The sequence below is a fragment of the Convolutriloba macropyga genome, chromosome 10 (assembly GCF_964194025.1).
Source record: "Convolutriloba macropyga chromosome 10, txConMacr16.3, whole genome shotgun sequence".
NCBI classification, from domain to species: Eukaryota; Metazoa; Xenacoelomorpha; order Acoela; family Convolutidae; genus Convolutriloba; species Convolutriloba macropyga.
In genome coordinates, this window is record NC_134477.1 from 9279876 (window position 1) to 9303965 (window position 24090).

Below are 24090 nucleotides of genomic sequence, written 5' to 3' on the forward strand. Positions count from 1 at the left end.
TTAAAATGAATTCTTATTATGCCAATCAAGCAACGTCTTTGCCTCGCTTCTCTGGACATTATCGTCAAAGAGGAAGTGGTTTTGGAGCTCGAGCTGCAGGCATTGGGCGTGTTGTGCTACCTTTAGCACGTCGTTTCATTTTGCCTACAGCGAAACGTATCGGGAAAGAGCTATTGAAACAAAGTGTTCCAGAGATTTTGGATGTAGTCGGAAGCAAAAAATCTCCTAAACAGCCGTTTAAAAATACAATCTCAAAAACTATCAAAAAACAGACAGGAGGATCTTGCTGAAATATTTCACGTCGGAGGAATTCAATACGAGTCAAGTCACAGAAAGCAATCAACAAACGCAAAAAAATCATTTCAACGCACAGAGCTCCAAAAAGAAGTCGGTCAGATTTTTTTTGCCAGAGTGAACGATGAGCGCTAATTTGTTACCATCAGAGGCAACTCACAGTTCTTTGGATTTGTTCGAAAACCTTCTCTCTTAGTAACTTTCGATGGTAATTTTTGTCAAAAGTTGGGCCCAGTCTACAGTCCAAATGGACCCATGTTAGAATTTGAAGTCGCCGGTGACCGAAATAATTTTATTGACTTACAGAAAATTTTCTTGGAAGTGAAATGTAAAATTGTCCAGTTATCAGAAGCTGATTTGAGATATGACGCAGGAGCAGCAACAGGTGTTAGGAAGTCAGATGCTCCCTATTTTTGCAATAATGTTTTACATTCACTCTTCTCTGACCGTACAGTGTCTGCTAATGGACTAAAAATTTCAAACGCTAACGGAAACTATGCTCATAAAAGTTTTATTGAAACAGAATTTTCACATAACAAAGAAGCAAAAAACACCTGGTTGGCATGTCAGGGCTATTCCTACGAAGAAAATCCAGGAGCGCTGTCAACTGGAGAAGTGAACAGAATTAAAGCCTTAGTGAGGCAATCGGCTGAGTGCACATTTTACGGTAAAATTTCAGTTGACTTTTTCACTTGTGACAGACATTTGCTAAGTGGTGTGACACTTCGCATTGCTTTTAGACGGTCAATAGCTGATTTTGTTATAATGTCTGACGAGGCAGCCAAGCACTACAAAGTAAAAATTGTCGAAGCTAATTTGTATGTGCGCAAGATGACATTGAACGATGATGTCGTATCGACTATAGAAAAAACTTTGTTAACAAGTCCAGGTTCGTATCCCTACTTGGAGACTCTCACAAAAACATTTCTGGCATCAACGGGTCTCCACAGTTGGAAACGAGAAGATATTTTTGCCAGAGAACCGATTCGTAGACTAGCAATTTGTCTGAACACTAACGAAGCGTTTCTTGGTAACAACAGACAAAATCCATTTAATTTCCGCAAATTCGACCTTGAGCAGATTTATATTTACCGAAACGGTTTACCTGTGGCAGACAGTCCAATATCAACAAGTGATGACAAACGTCTCTACTTTAATACAATATCGGATTTAGCTTACATCGACAATGGTCATAGAATAAGTTTGATAGAATACCCGAACCATTTCATAATGGTTTTTGATTTGACCAGCACCCAACAAGCATCCCATGATTTTATTAATCCTGAGCTTACAAATTCGTCAATTTCTATTGAGTTGAAATTTTCTGCGGCCCTACCGAACAATATAGAGATTTTCATTATTGGCGAAAAAGCGAGCACAATTTTTGTTGATAGTGCAAGAAGAGTATCAAAGAATCACATTCTGACAAATTAATGATGGATGAAGATGATATTAATGATTTAATCCAAGGCTGCAAAACTCTTAAATACAAATTTCATGGCCTGTTTGCGGCCAAAAACTTTCCGGAAAAAATGAACAGAAACAGCTTCCTTATTGTTAATGCAGCAACTGCTGAAAATATTGGCACCCACTGGTTACTTTTATGCAGAAAGAACAATCAACTTCTGTTTGCCGATCCCCTTGGTCGGCCCATTTCATCGTACAAACACCTATATCAAAGAATAATTTCTGTTGGCAACAATCACAATATCTATCAACTCTTGGAGAATCAACCAATTCAAAATGCAAACACTAAAGTTTGTGGACTGTTTTGTATTTATATTGCTCATTTTGATTTCAATGCTCAAAAACTTGTAAATATTAGCGATAATGAATTGATTCGTTTTGCTTTTCATATGATGTTCTAACCTTTCTAACTTGAAAATTTTTTTTTCAAAACTTTACTTTTTCTTCATACACAAAGCGAACACTCACTAAATCTGAATCAATATTCAATTTTCCATATCCACTCAAAAAATATCCATAATTTGACAAAAACCACCAGAATGAGGACCATACAAAATTGTTTCAACTCTGCGTAAAGTTTCACTATTAACAAAATCAGTTTGAATTTGTTTTGATGGAGGCAGACAATTGTAGATAGTCTTTTGGGCAACTACTGGCATCTTGGCACTCGTTTTGGGATTGACATTTGTTTGTTTTGCAGAGCTGCTTTTCGATAGGGTGTTGTTGTTGTTGTTAGCAAAAGCTGGTAGTCGTTTGCGCACTGACTGTGAATCAGTTTTTTCTGCAGAACTGTTGAATTCAATTGCTAATTTAAGCTTTGAAAACACATCTTCATTAGTCTCCAAATTTGGTGCAGTCCAAGACAAGAACTTGAAAGCTGTATAAACACAAGGCACAGGAAAACTTTGAAATCGTTTCACTGTTTCGCTTTCAAAACTAGTTGTATCAATCAGAACGTGATAATGGCTACTTACTAAATTGCGAAATTCGGAATCAAAATGTGCACACACTGCATAACAATTTCCAATAGAAAAGGTAGGTTTCTCTTCCACAATGAGAAATTTGAACTGTTTCTGAAATTGTTTAAAGTAATTTGGAGAACGCTCGAACATCGCTTCAACCATCGTTGTTGACAACTTCTTTTTGAATTTTTGGTTTCTTCGCTGGTGGTGGTTTTGGCGATGACTGCTGATCAGCCACTGAGTTCTGTATTTTGCTAGCTGAACTGACCAAATTTTTAAACTCTCCAAGAGTTAAGGAAATTCTCTGTTCAAACTCGTAATCGTCTGTTGCTTTTTGAACAATTTCAGAAATATAGATGTCCCTGTCCTTTCATAGGTTTTCAGCGTTGCCCTGATTAAGCGCTTATCAGTTTTGGAAATATCGAAATAACAATCTCCATACTCTGTGTCTTTAGTGGAAGTGAAAGGCATAGTGTGCAACTTGTTTTATTACTTTCAATTGTTATAATGTGTAAAACTACAATTCAATGCGTGCGGCAAGTTGGGATTAAATAAGTGTCGTCAAACTGCCTAATTAAATCCAAATGATTTGTGAATACAGTCTCAAGTACGCCTATGGCGTACTTGAGTCTGTCTGTTGTTCAAATATTTTATAATTAACTTCAGCTGTGACCTTAGAGATAAGACAAAAAACATATGTGACCCTAGGTGTGTACTTGAACCAGCAGTGCTGTGTACACTGTTTATTGGAATTGTCCATATGTTTATATCTTGGAACAGATGTGACCCTAGGTGTGTATTAAAATTGGAAACACATGTGAACCTACAGCAGTAGGGAAATTCTGATAAGAATAAACATGTACCAGTGTACAATGAAATGCTAATAATAAAATACGTTCTAGATAAGAATTGAGTTAGTACAAACTATAGACTGTATCAACCCATGTATAATAACGAATGTTGAGCATGTAACAGAGCATATACACTACCAAAATTAAAACCAACTATGACCCCAGACATAAACTGTTGAAATACACGTTGTACAATACAACTTTAGAACTAGGTATTCATTTTCTTTAAACCTTGCGTTCAGCGCAATTTGCTTTCTTTCACGAGTTCGTTACCAGACAAACAATATTTTTCAACCGTCTTTTATCAAATTGGTTCTAATTTCTTTCTCAAAATTTGTGCAAAAAATTATGTCCGTTCAAATACTTGCTGAATCTGTTATTTCTTTCGAGCAAACATTGGTTTATCAGACAGTGTTCGAAAACTTTGTTGTGCTGATTCAACAGAAGAGACAAGGTGATGTTTGGCAAACTTACCAGCACTGTTTGATACCTAAGCTTTTCATTAACGCAATTGCTTCTTTACCAGAGAAGACAGAACCAGCAGAATGCAGTCTTATTACATCAGGGGGACATTTACCTCCAAAAGCTTTGCCAACATTTCAACATTTTGACATGGAGTCATTACCTAACGACGTTAAACGAATTTTGTTTCGTTACGATTGCGACTGTGTGCCTCTGTTTGAAAACCAGTTAGGGGCTTATCAAGCTTGCGAAAACTTAGCTGACATGTGGGGCATAAAGTCATCACCTTGCTCCCCAGAAAATCAATTGCAATTGGATTCAGCCAGCTTGCCAGTAACACCAGCAGGTGATCCGAGTCCCAGTTTGACGCCGACATTTAGTCCATCTTTCTTTGCGGGAATTCACAAGAACAATTCTACCGCTCTGCTCAGTGAAAACCAGTTTGATACAGCGTTATTTTCAGCTACACAATTTCAAACACCAGAACCAGCACGTGTTTTTGGCGTTACAGACACTCCAATGATTTGCAATGCAGCAAAGAAACGGCTACCTGAGAATTCTTTAATGGACTTATTTGATTGACTTGATAAACTTTGATGAATCACCTCAAACCTCTTTTATATAGTGAGTTGCTAACTTGATTTTGATTTAATAAAGTGTGATTTCAACTTTTTGAAAGCTGAATTTAACTTTTGATATCTGTTTGGGTAGTTTTAAAATTGCTGAGCTAAAGAAACTAAAATTTCGCAACTGATCAAGTTTGAACATGTTCAGAAAAGATTTTCATTATGACGTAAACATTCGTTTCCTAACAAACACTCAATTATTGCAACTACTATGACGTGGTGTGTGAATTATATCTATAAATACACTTCTCAATCTACAAAATTTTTGCTAACATTAAATATTAAACATAAAATTTGAGAGATATAGCCATATGTTAGAGTAAGCGGTATTGACGCTAATTACATGCAAACTCCATACCACAGCTGTAGCATGGATTGATTTCCAAATTCAATTCATAAGTTGAAGAAATTTTCAAAAATTGAAAAATAATGAAATAAAAAATTTGAAAAAATGCATTTCAGACGTCAATTTTTAAAACTTAATTCAGTAGATGCGCTCTCCAGCTTACACTAGAATCACCTCCCATTTGTTACTTGGGAATCAATTGAAAGAAAAAGAGCATGTTTGTTAAAAAAAACAAAAAAACTGAAAAAAAAATATTTTTTGACACAGGACCTCTGACCTTTGACCCCAAAAAAGACGGTTCCAGAAAATACTTGGGATGAGACTGATTGCTCAGTAAGCCTCAGCATACTCTGAAGTACAAAATATCTCATCACACTCGTCAAATTTTACTCATCCGTTATGGAGATAATTAACCCCTAATTAGCCACTAATTAAGGGTTAATTAACCTAATTACTAATTACAAGAAAAAAATTTGAAATTTTTGCAACGGTTTTGTAATCACTGCTTGATGCCTGACATTATTGCTCATAAGCATCCTCATCAAAAAATGGCTCCTTCACCGATTTTCAAAACATCTGGCAATCAATGTCACATTAACATCTGGCATTAATTAGCGTATGAAGTACCCTAAGGAAAGATGTTAGATCGGCTTTCTTCACATTTTTGGACTTGATGGGTCCTCAAAGCAAATTTATCTCATAACAGCTGTCATCAAAAAAGGCCTCAGTAAAAAGACACAAGTTTATGTCATGTAATTGTCATGTAATTGTTAATTAATGACTTGATTGACAGAAAAATAAACTTTCTTTCTGTTTATTTTTGGGCAATTTTTTTTATGGGTCCTTTGTTTTTCGGCACGGGGAGCATTTTTGCTCATCACACTTAAGAACGTAGGACAACTCTAACCACCCGTAATTTAAAATGCATAAAATAGCGCATTTTATTACAATTTCAAAAATTATCATGTTTTTCCAGCTTCTCCAAAAACGTTTCTTCAAAAAAAATGATCAGCAATACTCTGTAGGGTTCCTTATGGTGATATATTTTGGCATAGAATTGCAATGGAGAGTTGAAATCACATCTTTTTTCTCTCACAACTAACAAAATTTCGAAATAAAGGTAACCGCCAAAACCGACCAATCAGATTGCAGCATTTTGAAATTTTAGGTTTCGCGCACAAAAATTACATTCATGCTTCAGTTTTGGTGAGCTTAGTCATTTCCGAGTTATTTATTGTTATCAAAGTTCTGTTAGAATTTGAAATCCATCAAAACTTTTAGAAATGGTCTATCCATGCAACTTCTGTTCCGCTACGTTTAGCACTCGTGGGAACCGTTCAAGTCATCAACATAAATTTCATCCAGACGATATTGGCCTTCCTGTTTACAACTGCTCCCTATGTGTGTTCAATTCACGGAAACTGTCTGAATTGGAACAGCATATGCGAACTTGCCACTCGAAGTTTACAAACTGCTGCCGATCGTGCTTCATGGGATTCAATCATGCGCACTTTTTTTGCGCAGCATATGAACTCCCTTCACTCGCTGCCCGTATTTGGACCTGAATACCAACCGAAAGAGGCTACAGCGGAGACAGCCTTCAACGGTGTGTTACAAACTTATGAAATTGTCAATGACACAGCTGACAGAGATGTTGAGAGCTTCATGCTCAATCAAAGATCTGCAATTGCAACGCTAATTGAGCAAAGGCTTAGCCAAGGACCACAGAAAGTACAATTTGCGGTAAAAGTACAGTTATTGAAGCTGCATCAAGATGAAAACGCAACCAAAACGGAGGAGCGCATTGAAATTTATGCCAACTCTCTCATGACGCCCATTTACGTATAGGGTCTCACAAACGAGTTGTACTGAAGCATGGTGGAGAAAATGATGGCTGTCTTGTCTACGTTTGCTTCATCTAGAAGTGGTTGGGTTGTTGAAAAAATAATTTCAACAAAACTTGACATCAAAAAATTTGACATCAAATTTGCCCGCTACCGACCAATTCGCGGCTCATCCTATCTTGCCTTACCCCATAAGCTCGCAAACTGTCGCGGATTACTCAATATTCGAAACCACGACGATGCCAATTGTTTCAACTAATGCTTCGTGGCAGCGTATCATGCGCATCAAGGAATCAGTCTTGATAGAGATGACAGGAACTATCATATTGACAAAACATCCCCAGCAACATATCAGCAAGAGAACATTCACCAACCTGTAGGCGAATTTGAAATGCCAATGGGATTTGAGCAAATGAAAGCCTTTGAGACCCTCAATGATGTGGCAATCAACGTCTTTGGTTACGATAAAGGACAACTTTACCCTCTACGAGTCTCCTCTTTTGAATCAGATTTTGTTATGAATGTTTTACTTCTTTATGATGCCGACATTTATCACTATGTTCTCATTACTGACCTTGTGAAAGTCGTTTGTAAAGTTAGAGACCTGAAATTCAGATTTGGTTATCGCATTTGTCGTAATTGTATCTGGTTGTGTCGTGATGGACTGGAAAGCTATAATATTCATACTGAAAATTGTTATCTAAATGCCCCTGCAGTTATTCAAATGCCATCACCAGATAAAAATGAATACAAGTTCTCAAATTTTTCAGCTACGTGGTTTGTTCCTCTGGTCATTTATTTTGACTTTGAAATTTTTCTCCTACCCGTCGGCGGATGTGATGCAGCAACTGACCAATCATCAACACGCGTGATTGAAAAGCACGAGCCATGTGGATTTGCTTTGGCAGTTGTTGATCATCACTCGAATGTTCCCTATTTTCATCATGTGGACAGCTCAGAAGATTGTATGGGCAACTTTGTTCGAATGCTGCATTCGTTAGCAAGGGACATACATGAACGCAAAAAACAGTTTCCTTTCTACAACGGAAATCGGAGAAGCTTGGACAAAAAGAGCGCTACACACTGTTGGATATGCGAAGAACCATTTGACAGCGAGCTTGACCCCGAAGAGAGCATAGATTTAGACCATTGTCATTTTAGTGGCCAATTCTTGGGCTGGGCACACGAAAAGTGTAATCGAGCGAGACGATATGTCAATTTTACGCCTGTGGTCGGTCACAACATACAAAACTATGACTTACATCATATTTGTCTTGCTCTGAACAACTGTGAGTCTACCACAACAAAAAAAATCATTCCGTCAACAGATGAGAAATACATATCAATGACATTCGGAGTTCTGATTGATACTATTACAACTCAAGAAGGAAGAACACAAAAAATTTACGAGTATTTAAGATTCATCGGTTCGTACAAAATGATGAACAGTTCGCTGGAAAAACTTGTAGAAATTTAGCCTGACACACATTTCGATATCATGAAAGCAATGTTCCCCTCGGTTTCCGAATCAAACGCACACTTGCTCAAACAAAGGATATTATCCTTATTCTTATGTATGTGATCGTACAAAGTTTTCTGTGCAATCTCTACCACCCCTCTCAGAATGGCGCAATACATTAGAAGGCGGAAAATTGGCTGTTAGTGAAGAAAATTTAGGTCATGCTAACCAAATGTGGAAGTTATTGGGTTGCAAAACTTTACAAGACTATCATGACGCATACCTTAAACTGGACTGCGCATTATTAGCTTGTGTATGTGAGTTTCACCGTGAACTTAGCTTTCGAACATACAAACCCGACTGCATGCATTTCTACACTCTCCCAGATATGGCAAAAGAAGCGTCACTAAAGATATGCAGGGCAAACATTGAGCTGATGACAGAACGAGAACATTTGGACATGACTGAACCGGCAATACGAGGAGGAGTAACATCTGTTTACGAGGAGCGTCATTTTGTTGCAAATAATAAGTATTTATCGGATTACCGGCCCTCTGAGGAGACAACTTTTGCGCTCTATGTAGACGCAAATAATCTCTATGGAGGTGTCATGCAAATGGACATGCTACCAGTGGGGGAATTCGCCTTCAACGTAGAAATTACCCTTAACGAAATCCTCAATACCCCTAACGACGCTTCAGTTGGTTATTTTCTTGAAGTAGACTTAAATTACCCTGTCCACTTACACGATGACCACCGAGACTTCCCCTTGCCCCTACCAAAGAAATTGTTCAAGATGATTGGTTGGGCGAATATCAACTTGAGCTAAAAGAACAACACAGATTACCCAGCTCGAATGTTAAAAAGTTGCTTCAAACGCTTTTCGACAATAAGAAATATGTATTGCATTACAAACTGCTCAAATTATACGTTAGTCTTGGATTAAATGTTGCCAAAGTACACCGTGTCCTACAGTTCAAACAAGCGAATTGGTTAGCACCCTATATAACACTCAACAGTAATAAACGTCAAGCCGCCAGCAATAAATTTGAAGAGAATTTTTATAAGCTCATGAACAATGCAGTATATGGTAAGAATTGCGAATCGAAACGCAGACGAAGTGAGCTTACCATTGCACGAGATGCTGATCAAGTTTTGAGTGCCATTTCAAAGTTTGAGTTTGATCGGTTCATGATATTCGGAGATAACCTGGCCGCATTGTCCTTCCGCGCTAGAAAGGTTTATTGGAATACCTCAACAACAATTGGAGCAACTATACTTGATCTGGCCAAGTATCAAATGTACAGTTTCCATTACTTCACAATGCGTGCTCATTTTAATTGTCGTTTGTTATATAGTGACACGGATAGTTTACTATATAAAATCCGGAGTACAGACTTTTATGAGGAATTAGCAAGAAAGCCCGCTTCAGTTGTTAGTGAATTCGATTTCTCAAATTATCCGAATGATCACTATTTATACAATACGGAAAATAAACGGGTAGTCCTCAAGTTTAAGGACGAATTTGCAGGAGATTTCATTACGGAGTTTGTGTGTTTAAAGCCGAAACTATACTCAATACTCTCAAAAAGTAAGTATTCTTTGTCTTTTCTAATGCATGTTAGTTCTATCTTTAAATTACAAAGGTTGTTAGTAGGCTCCTGAATGGTATTAGTTTTATTATTATATACATAGGGGTTAGTAAACATATAAAGACTTGATTAAAGGCTTTTTTCTCTTTAGGTTGTCGAAAACTTTCGGCTAAAGGAGTAACAAAGGCCGCTCAACAACGTCTCCGGCATGATGATTTCTTAAGCACACTGACGACAGGGAACGTGTTTCGCACTGAAAACACACGAATAATGTCCGATCATCATGTATTGGAAACTGTTACTACCAACAAAATATGCCTTTCAGCGTTCGACAACAAAAGGTTTATTCTACCCTGCGGAACAAAAACTCTACCCTTTGGACATTATGAGACCGTTGATAGATGAAATTGATTGGGGTAGTGATGATATTCAGTGGGATAATGACCGTTACTCAAATTTATTTCTCAGCTCTAGACTAGAATGGGATAATGACTTTGTAGTGTCCCAAACTTCCTCAACAGTCGCTCTCTCAGTGCCAGACTCCACCACCAGCTCTTGGGAGACTCCCGACCCCGGATTAGTAGTAACTGAGCAGATAACTGAATCTGATATTGATACTGACGATATTGCAGATATTGATGTCAGTTCCAGTGAAAGCTCCTCTCCTGACAACCCCTTCATAAACTTTGAAGCTGAAGAAGCAACCAGCAGCGAAGATGAACCAGCACGCAAAATACGACGGCGCTAATGCCAATTTAATTGCAAGCAATTTTGGTGAAACTGCGTGCATTAATACACAGTGTAAATATTTAATTTGTTTGGAGTGTTTAGTTTGGTTTCAATTCAATCTTTTCTTACAAATCTAACAAACCGGAGAAAGGCGCAAAGGGAAAGGAATAAAAGCGGAAGAAAGCTAGTTTACATGTATCACGCACGGCCGTTGTTTTACATGTAGCGCCGCCAAGGATAACCCCCTATTATCACACGTATTAATTCGAAGGATAACCCCCCTATCTTAGTACCCTATTATCTTACTACTTATGGTTTTTGTACATTACATAGCTTTGCACCAATCATCCTAATACGACTAAAGTTTTTGGACCGATGTCAATATACACGCTTACAACATTAGAGGGTCTACCAAGAGGCGCTACTACATTAAAAAACAACTCAATTTTGAAAAGTCTGTAAACACAGCACTAAAAACATTAATACTGCAAGATGGCGCAAAAAGTGATTTGAAACCGATTTCAAACTAAAAAAATTATTCGAAGACAAAAAGAACTATTGAGATCTCCGTCGAGAATAGTTAAAATGTGAAAGAATATATCTATAACAGTAATTCAAAAAAAAATGAACCAGTGCTACACTCTACAAAATATGAAAACTTAGATTAACTTAACGATTTAATTAAATCTTTTTCCTAAAAATATTCGAGATAAACATTCTGGACTTCAACAGAAAGATTGATCAAAAGATTTTGGAAGGAAAAATTTGCAGTGACTGCAATATCGATTCAGCTGATTAAAAGAACGTTGAATAAAATAAGCATTATCACAATTACAGTCATCTGAATTATAGATCCGATATCCCTTTTTTAGAAAATCTATCCATGAAAGTCTTTTTCAGTTCTTAAACGGGGAGTATGCAGTAGGCATATGCGAATCCAAAAAAAAATAAATATGTATCTAATACATCTGGTTATAGCCATCTGGTGCCAGATAATCCATTTGCAAATAGCCAAAACGTGACAAATCTTATGCATATCCGTTCAGCAGAAGCAAAGCGTACTATATATACTTTCCATGCTGATGTAATCCATGCTGAATGTATTGTTGAAAAAGTAAAAAAAAACAAATATTTTAATAAAAACTTTACGATGATGTCAATGACCCATCTTACTCCAAATTACTGGCAGAAGCAAGGAGTCAATGTTTAAGGCTATCGTTAGTCAAACCCATTTTTCCGGTAATTAAGATTACTGTACAAAATATCTTACCGTACAACACATTTTAAATTTATTCGAAGTACCTTTCATTAAATTTCTTTTACAAAATAAAATAGAATCCTTTTACTGGTCTTTGGAAATGTGGGCATATTCAGTATTCCCTTTCTCCTGTCGCATAAGAAATTTTTTTAACCGAAACAAAAATTTAACAACCCATAATTTTTCTCGCTTTTTTTATTGTCACAGCTTCTTCAAATAACAAGAAAGTCTGAGAAATGTTCTCAAAGACTGTTAATCATAGTACTATATTTACTTTCACTGAAGCGCCTGGCTAAGCATTGTTCGCAGGACAGATCTAAAAAAATATAGACATCAACTTCTGCGCCTGCTTTCGATATAAGTTATAGGAAAATATAAAGCGTTGGTGAAATATTGCTTATACCAAAACTTTTATATCGGAAAAATTGAGATAATGTCCATGAAATAAACCAAGAAAGTGAAAGAATTTTGAGTGAAAACAATTTCTATCCATTGTCGTTTAAATTTTCCCATAACGAAGCAAATGGAATTTTAAATGTCATAAAATGTGTTTTGCGTGATAAAAGAGCACTCAAAAGTGATTCTTTTTTGATCTCTGTTTTCTCATCTTTGTAGCAGAAGGTCAGAAACATGCAAAATTTCTAAGTATTGTCAAAAAATACTGAAGAAAAGCAGGTCATGTTTCGATATTTGGATATTTGCTCTATAAAGGTGTGCCAAATGGAATTTTTTAATGTTTTCAATTTTTATTGATGGAGCAGAAGGCCAGAAACATAGAAACGGGGTTCTCAGACGGCCTTAATTTAATTTTTCTCTATAAAAAGGAGAAATAAATAAATTTTTGATGTCATTGGTGTCTTTCACAGCCTCAAAATGGGTCATGGAAAAACATTTATTTTTCATTAAAAAAACTAGAGAAAAAATAGAGAGCAGTAACGTTCTCTTATGAAAATTGCGCTATTTATATCAATGCTGAGGATAATAATAAAAAGATAAACTGACAAAAACTTTTTCTGAAAACGTTTTTTCTCCGAACTTAAGTTAGATAAAAAAGGAAATGAAAATTCTGATAAATTTTTGAGAATTAACAAAAAATGTTTTACTTCAGCTTTCATCCAGTTTTTACATAACTAGAGTCTGACAATAGACCATGAATTCAATGATCTACTATAAAACTTGATAGAGATTATCGTGGATTGTTTAGAAAATAATCAGGAATAGAAAAATTCAATCTAATTTGCTCTTCATTTTTGCTCCACGACAAGATCAATGAAAACCCCAGAGTCAATAATTGCTTTTTATATACAACTTTCGTGTTCTAACTAAGCATTAGTAAACTAGACGAAATTCCAATCTGTGGAGAAAAATTTAATATGCTTTTATCGCTTCTGAGCTTTTTTGGAATGCAGCAATTTTTGACATGTGTTAAACTACTGCTTAAAAGAAGAGCAAAACTTTTATATTAGATATATGCTTTGATGATTGTATATCTTTATATAACGCAATATAAACAATTGAAGAAAAAATGAAAATGGTTTTGTATAAAAAAAATCAAGTGATTGAAGAAAAACTCAATTCCTCGGGTCAAAAAAGAAGCATGGTAGAATTCAATGCCTAGTTTTAATCAGCAGTAAAAATAAATATTGGAAACCTACAAAAAATTAACAAAAACCTGAGCAAAAACCTTGTATGTATGTGTGAGATATGTTGAGAAAAACAGTTCTTGATAGGCTTTAAGTTTCAGTAAAGCCATTCTAAATTATGCTTATACTCATTGCATAAAGTGATTGGATACCAATTGAAATAAATGTCTCTTCAGTAAAAGAAGGACACAAAAAAGGAATCAAACGTATTCCAATTGATTTTACTCGTCCTGCCGACGCGTCGCCAAATGACAAAATCTTTTTATTAGACGATGGAACACTGTGGAAATTTGACTGAGATACAACCACGGACTTTTAAATTCGAAGATAAAGTAAGCACTGTCAAAATTTTTCAAACTGATCTTGGGAAAAAATTGAAAAAGAACCATATGTGACGCAGTTGTTGTCGTATATAATTTCAGCGGCTGAAAATTTTTTTTTCATGATAAACGTTATGTCTGATATACTTTGTTGCATTTAAAGAGTGTTTTATGTTCCATATTCGTGGCTGCATTTTCATGGATACTGAAGTCAATGGGAACAATAGCACTCATTTGGCAAAGTTATCCAAACTTGAAAATTTTTAAAAGGATACGCAAAGAAGTTTTGCTTTGTTACGTCATTTGAGTAAGTATTTTCCAAAAGTGTTATTTCGAAGAAAATATCTTTTGATTCATTAATTTTAGTAGTTTTTATCATTTGTTCTCTAATTGGTAAGTAATGTGCTGTTTAAAGTACATAGCTCTTTTCCTACGAAAATTTTGAAAAATAATGTTTTATATTTACAATTTTTTCCAACAGTTTAAAAAAATTTACAGCATGTATATAAGCCTAGCTGTTGAACTAATTTACGGCTGTATCATAAATTTATCGAACTTTTTTAACAGACATTTGGAATAAGTATAATGAACAAGAAAAAAAATTTGAGAAAAATAGCAAAACGGTTCCATTTATTAAGAAGGTTTAGGAAACCGTCAGATAAATTTCAACCAAAGAAGCTAGGAAAACTGTGTTATACAGTTTGCGTTTAAAGAATCATGTTTTTTAAATTATTGTCATGCTCTTTCATAGTTTTTAACTGAGTGATGTTATCCCAGTGATTCTGGAATTTTTATCGTGTAAGATCTGATAAGATGCTGACTAAGAAATTTTATCGTGTAAGATCTAATCAGATCTTACACGATAAAAAATCATCTTATCAGATCTTACACAATAAAAATTCTGGTAAGAGGATTTTTTTTGTGTAAGATCTGATAAGACATCTTATAAGATAAACATTCCTCTTATCAGAATTTTTATCGTGTAAGATCTAATAAGACATCTTATAAGATAAACATTCCCCTTATCATAATTTTTATCGTGTAAGATCTGATAAGACGGAACTTTTATCTGGTAAGATCTGATATGACATGTTTTAATTATTTCAATATAATCGTATAACGTAGTCAAGGTCCTATGAAAATAAAAAAAAATAGTCGGTCAGTTAACCAATTATGAAACAAAAAAATGCTTGTTGATTCTGTTTTAGTGGCAGTTTTATTGTGAGTCTTAACTGGGTACTATGGCTGAACGTAGCAGTCCAAGATAGTTTTGGTCTTTGAACAAAAATTTTCAGCCTTGTTTGATAATCACCGCTTCGGAGAAAGCCCATGCCACTCAAATAATATTTTTTACAATATCTTATAAGTCTTAAAAGACAGTATAAGATATTTTTCTCTTTGTTGCTCTGACACTTAAGTGTTGCATGCTGTAGTTTTTCGGCTACTGCTTGAGAGCAACTCTGAATTGTCTTCAACATGAAGAATATACCATACTTCAGGAATTTATATAAGAGGAAATTTTTATCGAGTAAGATCTGATAAGACGCAATTTTTATCGTGTAAGATCTTATAAGAGGAATTTTTATCGTGTAAGATCTCATAAGACAGAATTTTTATCGTGTAAGATCTTATAAGAGGAATTTTTATCGTATAAGATCTGATAAACGTCTTATCAGATCTGATAAGAAGATGCATCCCCTTACAGGCTATTAGCAAGATGGTTTTGTCAGAAATTTGTCAGATCTTACACGATAAAAATGCCACAATCATTGGGGATGGATAGCTGTACTTTGTCTGTACAAGTTCTTCCAGGTCAAGAAAATGATTGTACAAAAACAATCATGATATTAAAATGCAATTTGATTTCTCTAACTGCGAATAATGTCTGGCTTGGACATGAGTATATATGCATAATTTTTTTACGATAGTGTAGTTCATAGGCGAACGAATGATAGCGATCTCTTGTGAAAGCAAGTCAACTGATAAATTTACTTAAGTTCGGTTGAATAGAGTACTGCATCAATTTCTGTGGTCAAATTTCTGTAACCCTAGCCTGTGGTTTTGTCAAAACTCATTAGTTGGTGTTCTCTCCAAAACATTCCTTGGTCATTATACTGTCAGAAACAGCCCTTAACGAGATTCAGAAAAACTGGGTAAACCAGTAAATATTGTCAATCTCTAGGCACACTTTCAAGCTGAAGAATAGTTATGGTAGTTTAGTCTGCCTGAACGAAATGGATTTTAAAAATCAATTTCTTCAATTTTCCTGAAGAGATTTCTCCAACCTAATGGAGGATTCGATATCGACCAAAAACAAGCAAAACAATTTCACTAGCAGATAATTATTTTTTGATAAAATTTGCATATTTTGCTTTTAACTATTGCTTTCATTATTAAGTATTCTCGCTTAAGTTAAAAATGTTAAATAAAAAAATTTTCAACATAATAATCCTTCTTTAATTAGAATAAATTCAATCAATGTCGCCAAAACTGTGAAAGAAATTAGCATACCGAATTTATGCTTTTTTCTAGGGTTTCCCGTATCCAGAGTTTGGCAGTATGCACTTGCATTCCCGTACCTTACCTCCAGAGTAGATCAGAGCTGGAGCAGAGTAAATTCAGGGAAACTCTCAGAGCTGGACCAGAGTCTGATCAGGTCACTTTTTACACTTGACAGAGTAGCTCCAGAGTAGAAGTATGTGGTTACCCTTGACAGAAGAGGTCGAAGAGTATCCCTATTATGGGCTATCCTTGACAGAGCTGCGCCCAGAGCAGGCTTACTCTGGGACAACTCTTGACAGAGCAGGCCTACTCTGGTACAACTCTTGACAGAGCTGGCTCAGAGCAGGCCTACTCTGGGACAACTCTTGACAGAGCTGGCTCAGATCAGGCCTACTCTGGGACAACTCTTGACAGAACTAGCTCAGAGCAGGCTTACTCTGGGACAACTCTTGACAGAGCAGGCCTACTCTGGTACAACTCTTGACAGAGCTGGCTCAGAGCAGGCCTACTCTGGGACAACTCTTGACAGAGCTGGCTCAGATCAGGCCTACTCTGGGACAACTCTTGACAGAACTAGCTCAGAGCAGGCTTACTCTGGGACAACTCTTGACAGAGCTGGCTCAGAGCAGGCCTACTCTGGGACAACTCTTGGCAGAGCTGGCTCAGAGCAGGCTTACTCTGGGACAACTCTTGACAGAGCAGGCCTAATCTGGGACAACTCTTGACAGAGCTGGCTCAGAGCAGGCCTACTCTGGGACAACTCTTGACAGAGCTGGCTCAGAGCAGGCCTACTCTGGGACAACTCTTGGCAGAGCTGGCTCAGAGCAGGCTTACACTGGGACAACTCTTGACAGAGCTGGCTCAGAGCAGGCCTACTCTGTGATCAACTCTGTCAAGACATACTCCAGAGTAGACCTACTCTGGGTTCTACTCTGTCAAGGCAAATTCCAGAGTAGACCTACTCTGTGTTCTACTCTGTTAAGACAAGACCCAGAGTTGACAGTCTCCTACTCTGGGGGAGCTCTGTTCCAGCTCTGATAGCGCACCTAACGCTGGATTTACCCTGCTCCAGCTCTGATCTACTCTGGAGGTTCGGTACGGGTTTGTTTCATTGAAAAAAAAATGAAAACAATTGAAAACAGATCAAGTTAAAATAAAGAGTTGTCTGTTTTCTTTAACTACAAGACTGGAATAAGGTAAGTATCTTTTAATAACTATTGATATAGTACAAACAATTACTCAGGGTCTAACTGACTGGTTCCAGATTCGAACTCTTTCTCCTTATCTTTTTTCACTAACCCGTTATAACTTCGAAATGAACAAACTTTGTAAATTAAGATTGCTTGCATAACTCTACTTGAAAGAAGATTCAACATTACCGTTTTAGCTTACTTTTAGCTTACCGATTAGCTTACCGCTTTAAATTTTGCTTTGAACGAAAAAATTGAAAAGTTGACAAAAAATCATTGTGAGAAAACATGAGGTTTTTGTTTCAGTTTTAATGCATAAAAATATCAGTTCTATTGCATGATGACTTAACTCGTTTGGGGGGGGGGGGGGGGGGGGGGGTTAGTTTAGCCTCTTAGCCTCAAATGCCACTTTTAGACCGCATAACCAAGCCTAAACTCAAATTCAAACTTTAAATTTTGTGGGTTCCGGGACGAACCTGGTTCCTAAACTTTGTTTCATTAGTAACTTGACAGCTAAACAATCTCACAGTTTGCAAAAATGTATAATTGTAGAGTATTTCACCAAAAAACGCATTCTAAAGTACTTTAACTTAGCGAAATTGCCAATTGAATTGAATCGAATTCGCTTTTTCGAAGGCTTAATGTAGTCACAAGGTTCTAATTTAACTGTTCTCCGTTTTTTTTTTCATTTTTTGTTTTGACTTTTATGGTCTTACAAGTCACCATAAAACCATAAATATGTATGGTGTTGGATATGGTTCCCAAAATACCATAAACGTCCTTTTCTTCGAGTGCCTTGATGAGTTTTTATCCACTCAGAGTGCAATACATGGTTGTTTAAAAAGCTTTTCGAGCAAATATGAATCTTTTCTATGGTGAGTTATATGGCTGCCAAATTACCATAAATTCCATATATGGCTTGGATATTATTGCCAAGAAAATTTTATTGCGGTCAACCCGGGTCTTCATGTTGTACGCAGATTGTTGTATTTCTAGAGTACTAGAATTTTTCTATATTATCTGGCTACTAGAGTATCCTGTAACTTCCAAAAGGATATAAAAAGTCTGGTTTCTTGCGCAAAGAGCCTTTAGCAGGAAAAGGCTGCAACTAACTTCTTGAAATAACAAAGTATTTTTTTTGGGACTGTACGCTTCAAATGCAGATTTTATAACAGGGAGCAGTACATAGACAAGAAAAACACAATTGTTCGTTCTATATTTTCCTAATTCTCATATCTAGCAGATCCTGTGAAAACAGTTTGGAGTGCTTGTCATTTTACTTAAGTTTTTGGCATTGGATTTTGAAGTCAATCACATAAATCAATAAACGCATTTTGAAAACGAACAAGGTTTAGCGCACACTACAAAACTTGTATAAAAATACCCCAATAAATAAAAAAATTATAAAAATTTAGTTTGCCTAAAGGTATAATTTTAGAAACACTAAGATGTAAAATCTTTGCAAAAAATAGCCATATCCCTTAAAAAGCGTTAGCTACAGCCAAAACATAAAAGTACACTTTTTTAAAGAACATTTAATTAAAGAACACTTTGTACGTACTGCTAACAGTTTTTATAATAATTAAATTAGAACCAGGTGAAACAAAGACAGTAAACTGACGTAACAATGCAATAATTTTAAGCAAAGTCATTTTTAGAAAACTTCGTTGGACTATTTAACATTTTTGTAGCCAGTTATTCAACACATAATAAATTTGCTTTTTATCCAAACCCAGCATGCAATAAGCATAAGCATAAGCTAGAGCTGATTCATTGAAACCCTAACACGCTCATTTATTTTTTTTCGCAAAATCATGCATTCAATGAAGTCTTGTTTTATCAATTACGTTTTAAAGAACATTTTTGTGATGTTTACAAATTAATAACAGCTTTTTCTTGTTGTTTAGGAATTTTTTCTCGTCTTGAACTCCAAAAATCATTTTTTCCCTAAATATTTCGTTTTTCTGCCAGATTTCAGAATCTTTGGCCATAATCAATTTCAGCGTCTCTTCAATTGTTAACAGTTACTGTTCAATAGAATTATTCAATCTTCAATAAACAATTTCCGTAAAGTTTTCTTTTACTTTTTATTGGTAATTTGTCACATGTAAGAGAAAATATAATTTTATCCGTAAATCGTTTCCATACCAGTTTCAGCATTGAGATATTAACCAAGCACTCAAAAATGCCTTTTCTTTTCTCTTTATTAACGCAAACTCTTTTTCAAACAGTTTTTTTCAGTGACTTTTTTGAAATTCAAATCTTTTTAATTGGCTCCTACTAACCAAACGAATGAAAGCTAAGTCAACAAAATCTTCGTTTTTGAACCCTTTCATTGCGCATAATCCAATTCAGACCATCTGATAACACAAATTTTGCTGAAAATCTTTTTGGAAAAACCTGAAGTTAATTCCTGCCTCCAGCTGATTTGGGTTAAACAACTGAAATAAAACAAATCACATTTTCTGTCACCTTTAGCGTAGACGTAGAAACTGAGGTCAACAAAAAATCAATGTTAAGGGCTCTTTACAAATTCGATTTCATACAATTTTAAGACTTGAAAAAAAAATAAAAATTATAAATGAAAATTTGAAAACTTTGAAGCCTCTGGTACTTGAGATAAAAACATTTCAAATTGCTAGCATTACGCTACAACAGATGCTTACAGCTCGGGAACACATTTTTTTTCTGCAGTGAACATTCCGACAACCGGAAGCTGCCCCTTGCATGAAAAGTGGTAGGGGGTCCGGATTCACGATTACAAGACATTTTCTCGAGCAAATCTTGATTTTTTCTCCATAAGAAATCTGTTCAAGTTTGAGCAGTTGAATTGACATGCATCACCTAAAAATGTATTTTTTTGCAAAAAAAATCTTGTAGGCGAAGGGTCAAAAACCCCCACTACACCACCACCCCCCCAAGATTATGGCAGTGAATATAGCAGTTTACTTCAATTTTCACTGTGTAGGAACTAACAAAAATGAGGAGTAGTTTGGGAATAGTCATCTCTTCATAATAATCATATTTTTTCGGTGTAATCAAAATGAGAACATTACAATTTGACTAATTACAACGTTTTCTTTACGAATAAACAGAAAAGGCGTGATTCAAGAAATATCACCAAGAAAAGTTGTTCAATTTGTGCAAGAAAATAAATGAGAGGGAGTGCTATAATGAAATCTATACCACTTTGGCATGAAATTGTCAGATTGTGAAAACTCAGAAGTTGAAGAAATTTTGTAGAATTAATTGGTGGAATTTTAATATGGCATGCTGACTGGGGACGGCGTTAAACCTTTCAAGCGACTCCAGTGGTCTTTAAAATCAAACAGTTGGATTTTGCTCACCAATTATTGGTGATGACCAAGCTAGTTAAGCTGACTTTTGCAAGAAACCTGCTTTTTAGAAAAAAACACAAAAAGAGATCTTTTCCGTTTGTGCCGCCCTCCCCCACATTAGTATTTGCATCACAAGCCGAAAAAATTCAAGGTAATTTCTATGAAATAATTTCCCTAGACAAGCAAGTATGGTTATCTTACAAGATCTTCCAGGATTCTTGCAAATAACGTTTATCTTGCAAGATCTTGCAAGATTCTTGCAAATAACGCTAATCTTTCAAGATGCAAGATCCGGACGCTTACTTTGCAAGCATCTTACAAGAATCTTGCAAGATACACGTCCCAAAATTTTAAAGATAAAAGAAGAATTCTAAACCCCAATTAACTCAAAGACCATGTTCTCTTATGATTTCAGTCCATTGAAGGGAGCTCTCGGTTCAACGGAAAGTTTCATATTAATGGTCACATTTCTCATCCCCCTAATCCGTTGTAAACTCTTCCTATAGCCAAACGACACTCCCACTGAGGTTTGCACACTGTTTAAAGACAAAAAATGGGGTCCAAATTTTTTTGCCTTAAAATAATTTTTCTCTCGGGCCTCAACGGAAAGTTTCATATGAACTTTGAAATTTTAGGGTCTCTCTTTTTTCTTTGGACGTTAGAGAATAGGTCAAATCCTATTCTCTAATCTTCAAAGAAGCTAAAGAGGCCCATGCAGCAGCTAAAGGCATGTTTCCGGTGGTTCTAGCAGGACGGTTATCTTGCAAGCGTCTTGTAAGAAGGTCGGTTATCTTACAAGACTCTTGCATTGCGGACGGTTATCTTGCAAGATCTTGCAAGAATTTTGCAAGAGTCTTGCAAGATGATGCATAGTGTTGCAAGATTCTTGCAAGATTCTCGCAAGATCTTGCAAGATAACCGTCCTCAATCAACTAGGGTTATTTTCTGAGTGGGTGCTTATTATTTGCACCCCCCTCTCCCCAGAAGCACGTGCCATTTTTTCGCATAAAGAATGTTTAAATAATAATAATTTTGGTTCCTGCGTAATCGCAGCGGAACAGCATTAGGCCTACAGTAGCCTGTTCTCAGCTGCCCTTTTTCTTATTCAAGTTTAGTTCAAGTTATATTTGAACGAACCTGACTTTTGATTGTTATACGTAGCGGTAAAATTGTTGATCTCGCCATCACAAGCCGAAAAATTCAAAGTAATTTCTGTGAAGTTGTCGCTGACTTCAACCCCGATTTCCTTGACGTTTTTGAAATTTGAAGGATCCATGAATTGGGCTGAAAAATTTCCCGGTATCGTAACGTTATCGAGTACCACAAAAATGGACACTGGTTCAATTTCATGCCAGCGAAATTCGCACTCAACTAAATGGTTTTCCTTGTCAAAAGTAGCAATGAATGAGCTCGTAAAGCGGCCAGCTATTTTGAGCTCAAGTTTTTCATGAGGAGGGAGAAAACAGTTGGTGATGTTGAATAGAACCCTAACTCCAATTTGGGAGATATCTGGCTCTATGGGACCATGACAAAACGTTTCCAGTTTAAGTCCATCAATTTTCATTTCGGAAACAGGAAAAACTGACGGTCCTGAATTATTTTGATTCAGTTCATATAGCCACATGCCAGGGTATAGATTGTGGTCAATGTTTGAATAGATTTGTAAGTTGAGTAACACTGGTGACGCCCCAGCCGCAAACGGCAATCCAATCGCGTTTCCTGAAATGGTAACCCCTGTTATTTATTTGTTCCCCTTTTGACAACTTCTGCACTAATTATGAAGAAGATTCAAAGAAAAACATTGAAAATATTAAAAATAACCGGCAAATCTATCAAACTTACTCGAGGAAGTGTGCTGAAAATTGCTTCGAATACCCAGGTTTAAACCTCAATTTATGAGAATATCTAAAAAAGTCTAGTGTGAATCTGCGCGTGTGTGTACGCGCGCGCGCGTATGTGTGTATGTGTGTGTGTGTTTGTGTGTTTGTGTGTGTGTGTGTATGTGTGTGTGTGTGTGTGTGTGTGTGTGTGTGTGTGTGTGTGTGTGTGTGTGTGTGTGTGTGTGTGTGCGTGTGTGTGTGTGTGTGTGTGTGTGTGTGTGTGTGTGTGTGTGTGCGTGTGTGTGTGCGCTATTGGGTGGGTGGGGGGGGGGGGGGAGTGGTGTGTTATAGAAATCGGGGTGGGGGGGGGGGGGGGGCGCTAAAAACATAAAAATTTTGCCCCCAGAGATACAAATGAAGCACCTTTTGCCCAAAACATATTATTGAGTAATTAAAGAACGTTAAAAATAGTGATTATTGAAGCTAAGTGCGTCGCACAAGATAAGATTTGTCGACTAAGGCCTAAGAAGTACCTAATTTGAATATCACTACAACTAGCAAAGAAAAATGGTTGCAGCTGATAAAGTAACATATTAGAACTCATAATTTATAAACACATTAGAACATGATGTAAATAAAAAGAATTTGCAAACATCAGTTTCATCTGAAATGGTAGCTACGTTTTGTTTGACAACTAATTACAATATGTTGTATTCCGACGCTCGAATTTAAATTCTCTTGGTTTGATCAAAACTGGCAGTAAAAAATGGGGTCAAGCTAAAATATAGATTACAACCAAGGTCCAGTTTAAGTCTTTTTATTGACCATTTGAGTTGAGCATGGTCTTTTCATAAAATTTTGGCGTCAAACATTTTGGCTTTTGGCTTTTTCATGTATCGATAACTAAACCCGTGTATGTGATGAGCGGATTTTGGACAAACAAAATTAATCTTATTCATTGTCTTGATAAGAAGCCTAAAGTCAGTAATAACCTATAAAAGATCGAAACTATTTTTTTTCACACTCAAACGGATTCTTCACTGCCCAGTCGTTGATAGTTAGCCTGAGTACCTTATACACCCTTACTTTTTATGGAGGAAACATTTAGTACGAGTATGTTTGCTCGAAAATCTGTGAAAATAATAATTGTAGAGACTATTCACAGAAAATTTATTGTAAGAGAGCTGAAAGTGAACAGAAAAATCAACCAATGATAGTTTATATCCTAGTTCATATGAAAAATCAACCAATGATAGTCTATTGCGCTATAGTTTAAAAAGAATTGCGTTCTTTAACGGCCGGGCAGAAAGAAACTCCAGTTTTGCTGGCGTTTTTTGTTTTGTTGGTGTATAAAAACCCATCGTTGATTTTTTGCATTGAAAAATGG

The 24090-nt window shown here is 36.1% G+C and overlaps 2 protein-coding genes across 2 annotated transcripts in view; both read right to left on the reverse strand.

Annotated features, from left to right (window-relative positions):
• LOC142347905 (uncharacterized) overlaps positions 1-24090 on the reverse strand; it is a 522468-nt gene that overhangs the window by 240615 nt on the left and 257763 nt on the right. The window lies entirely within an intron of this gene.
• LOC142347907 (uncharacterized) overlaps positions 1-24090 on the reverse strand; it is a gene marked incomplete at its 3' end in the record, with an annotated part of 78699 nt that overhangs the window by 48472 nt on the left and 6137 nt on the right. The window contains exon 2 of the mRNA XM_075399069.1: positions 22021-22602. Coding sequence (XP_075255184.1) covers positions 22021-22602 — 582 coding nt within the window. The remainder of the gene's footprint in view (positions 1-22020; positions 22603-24090) is intronic.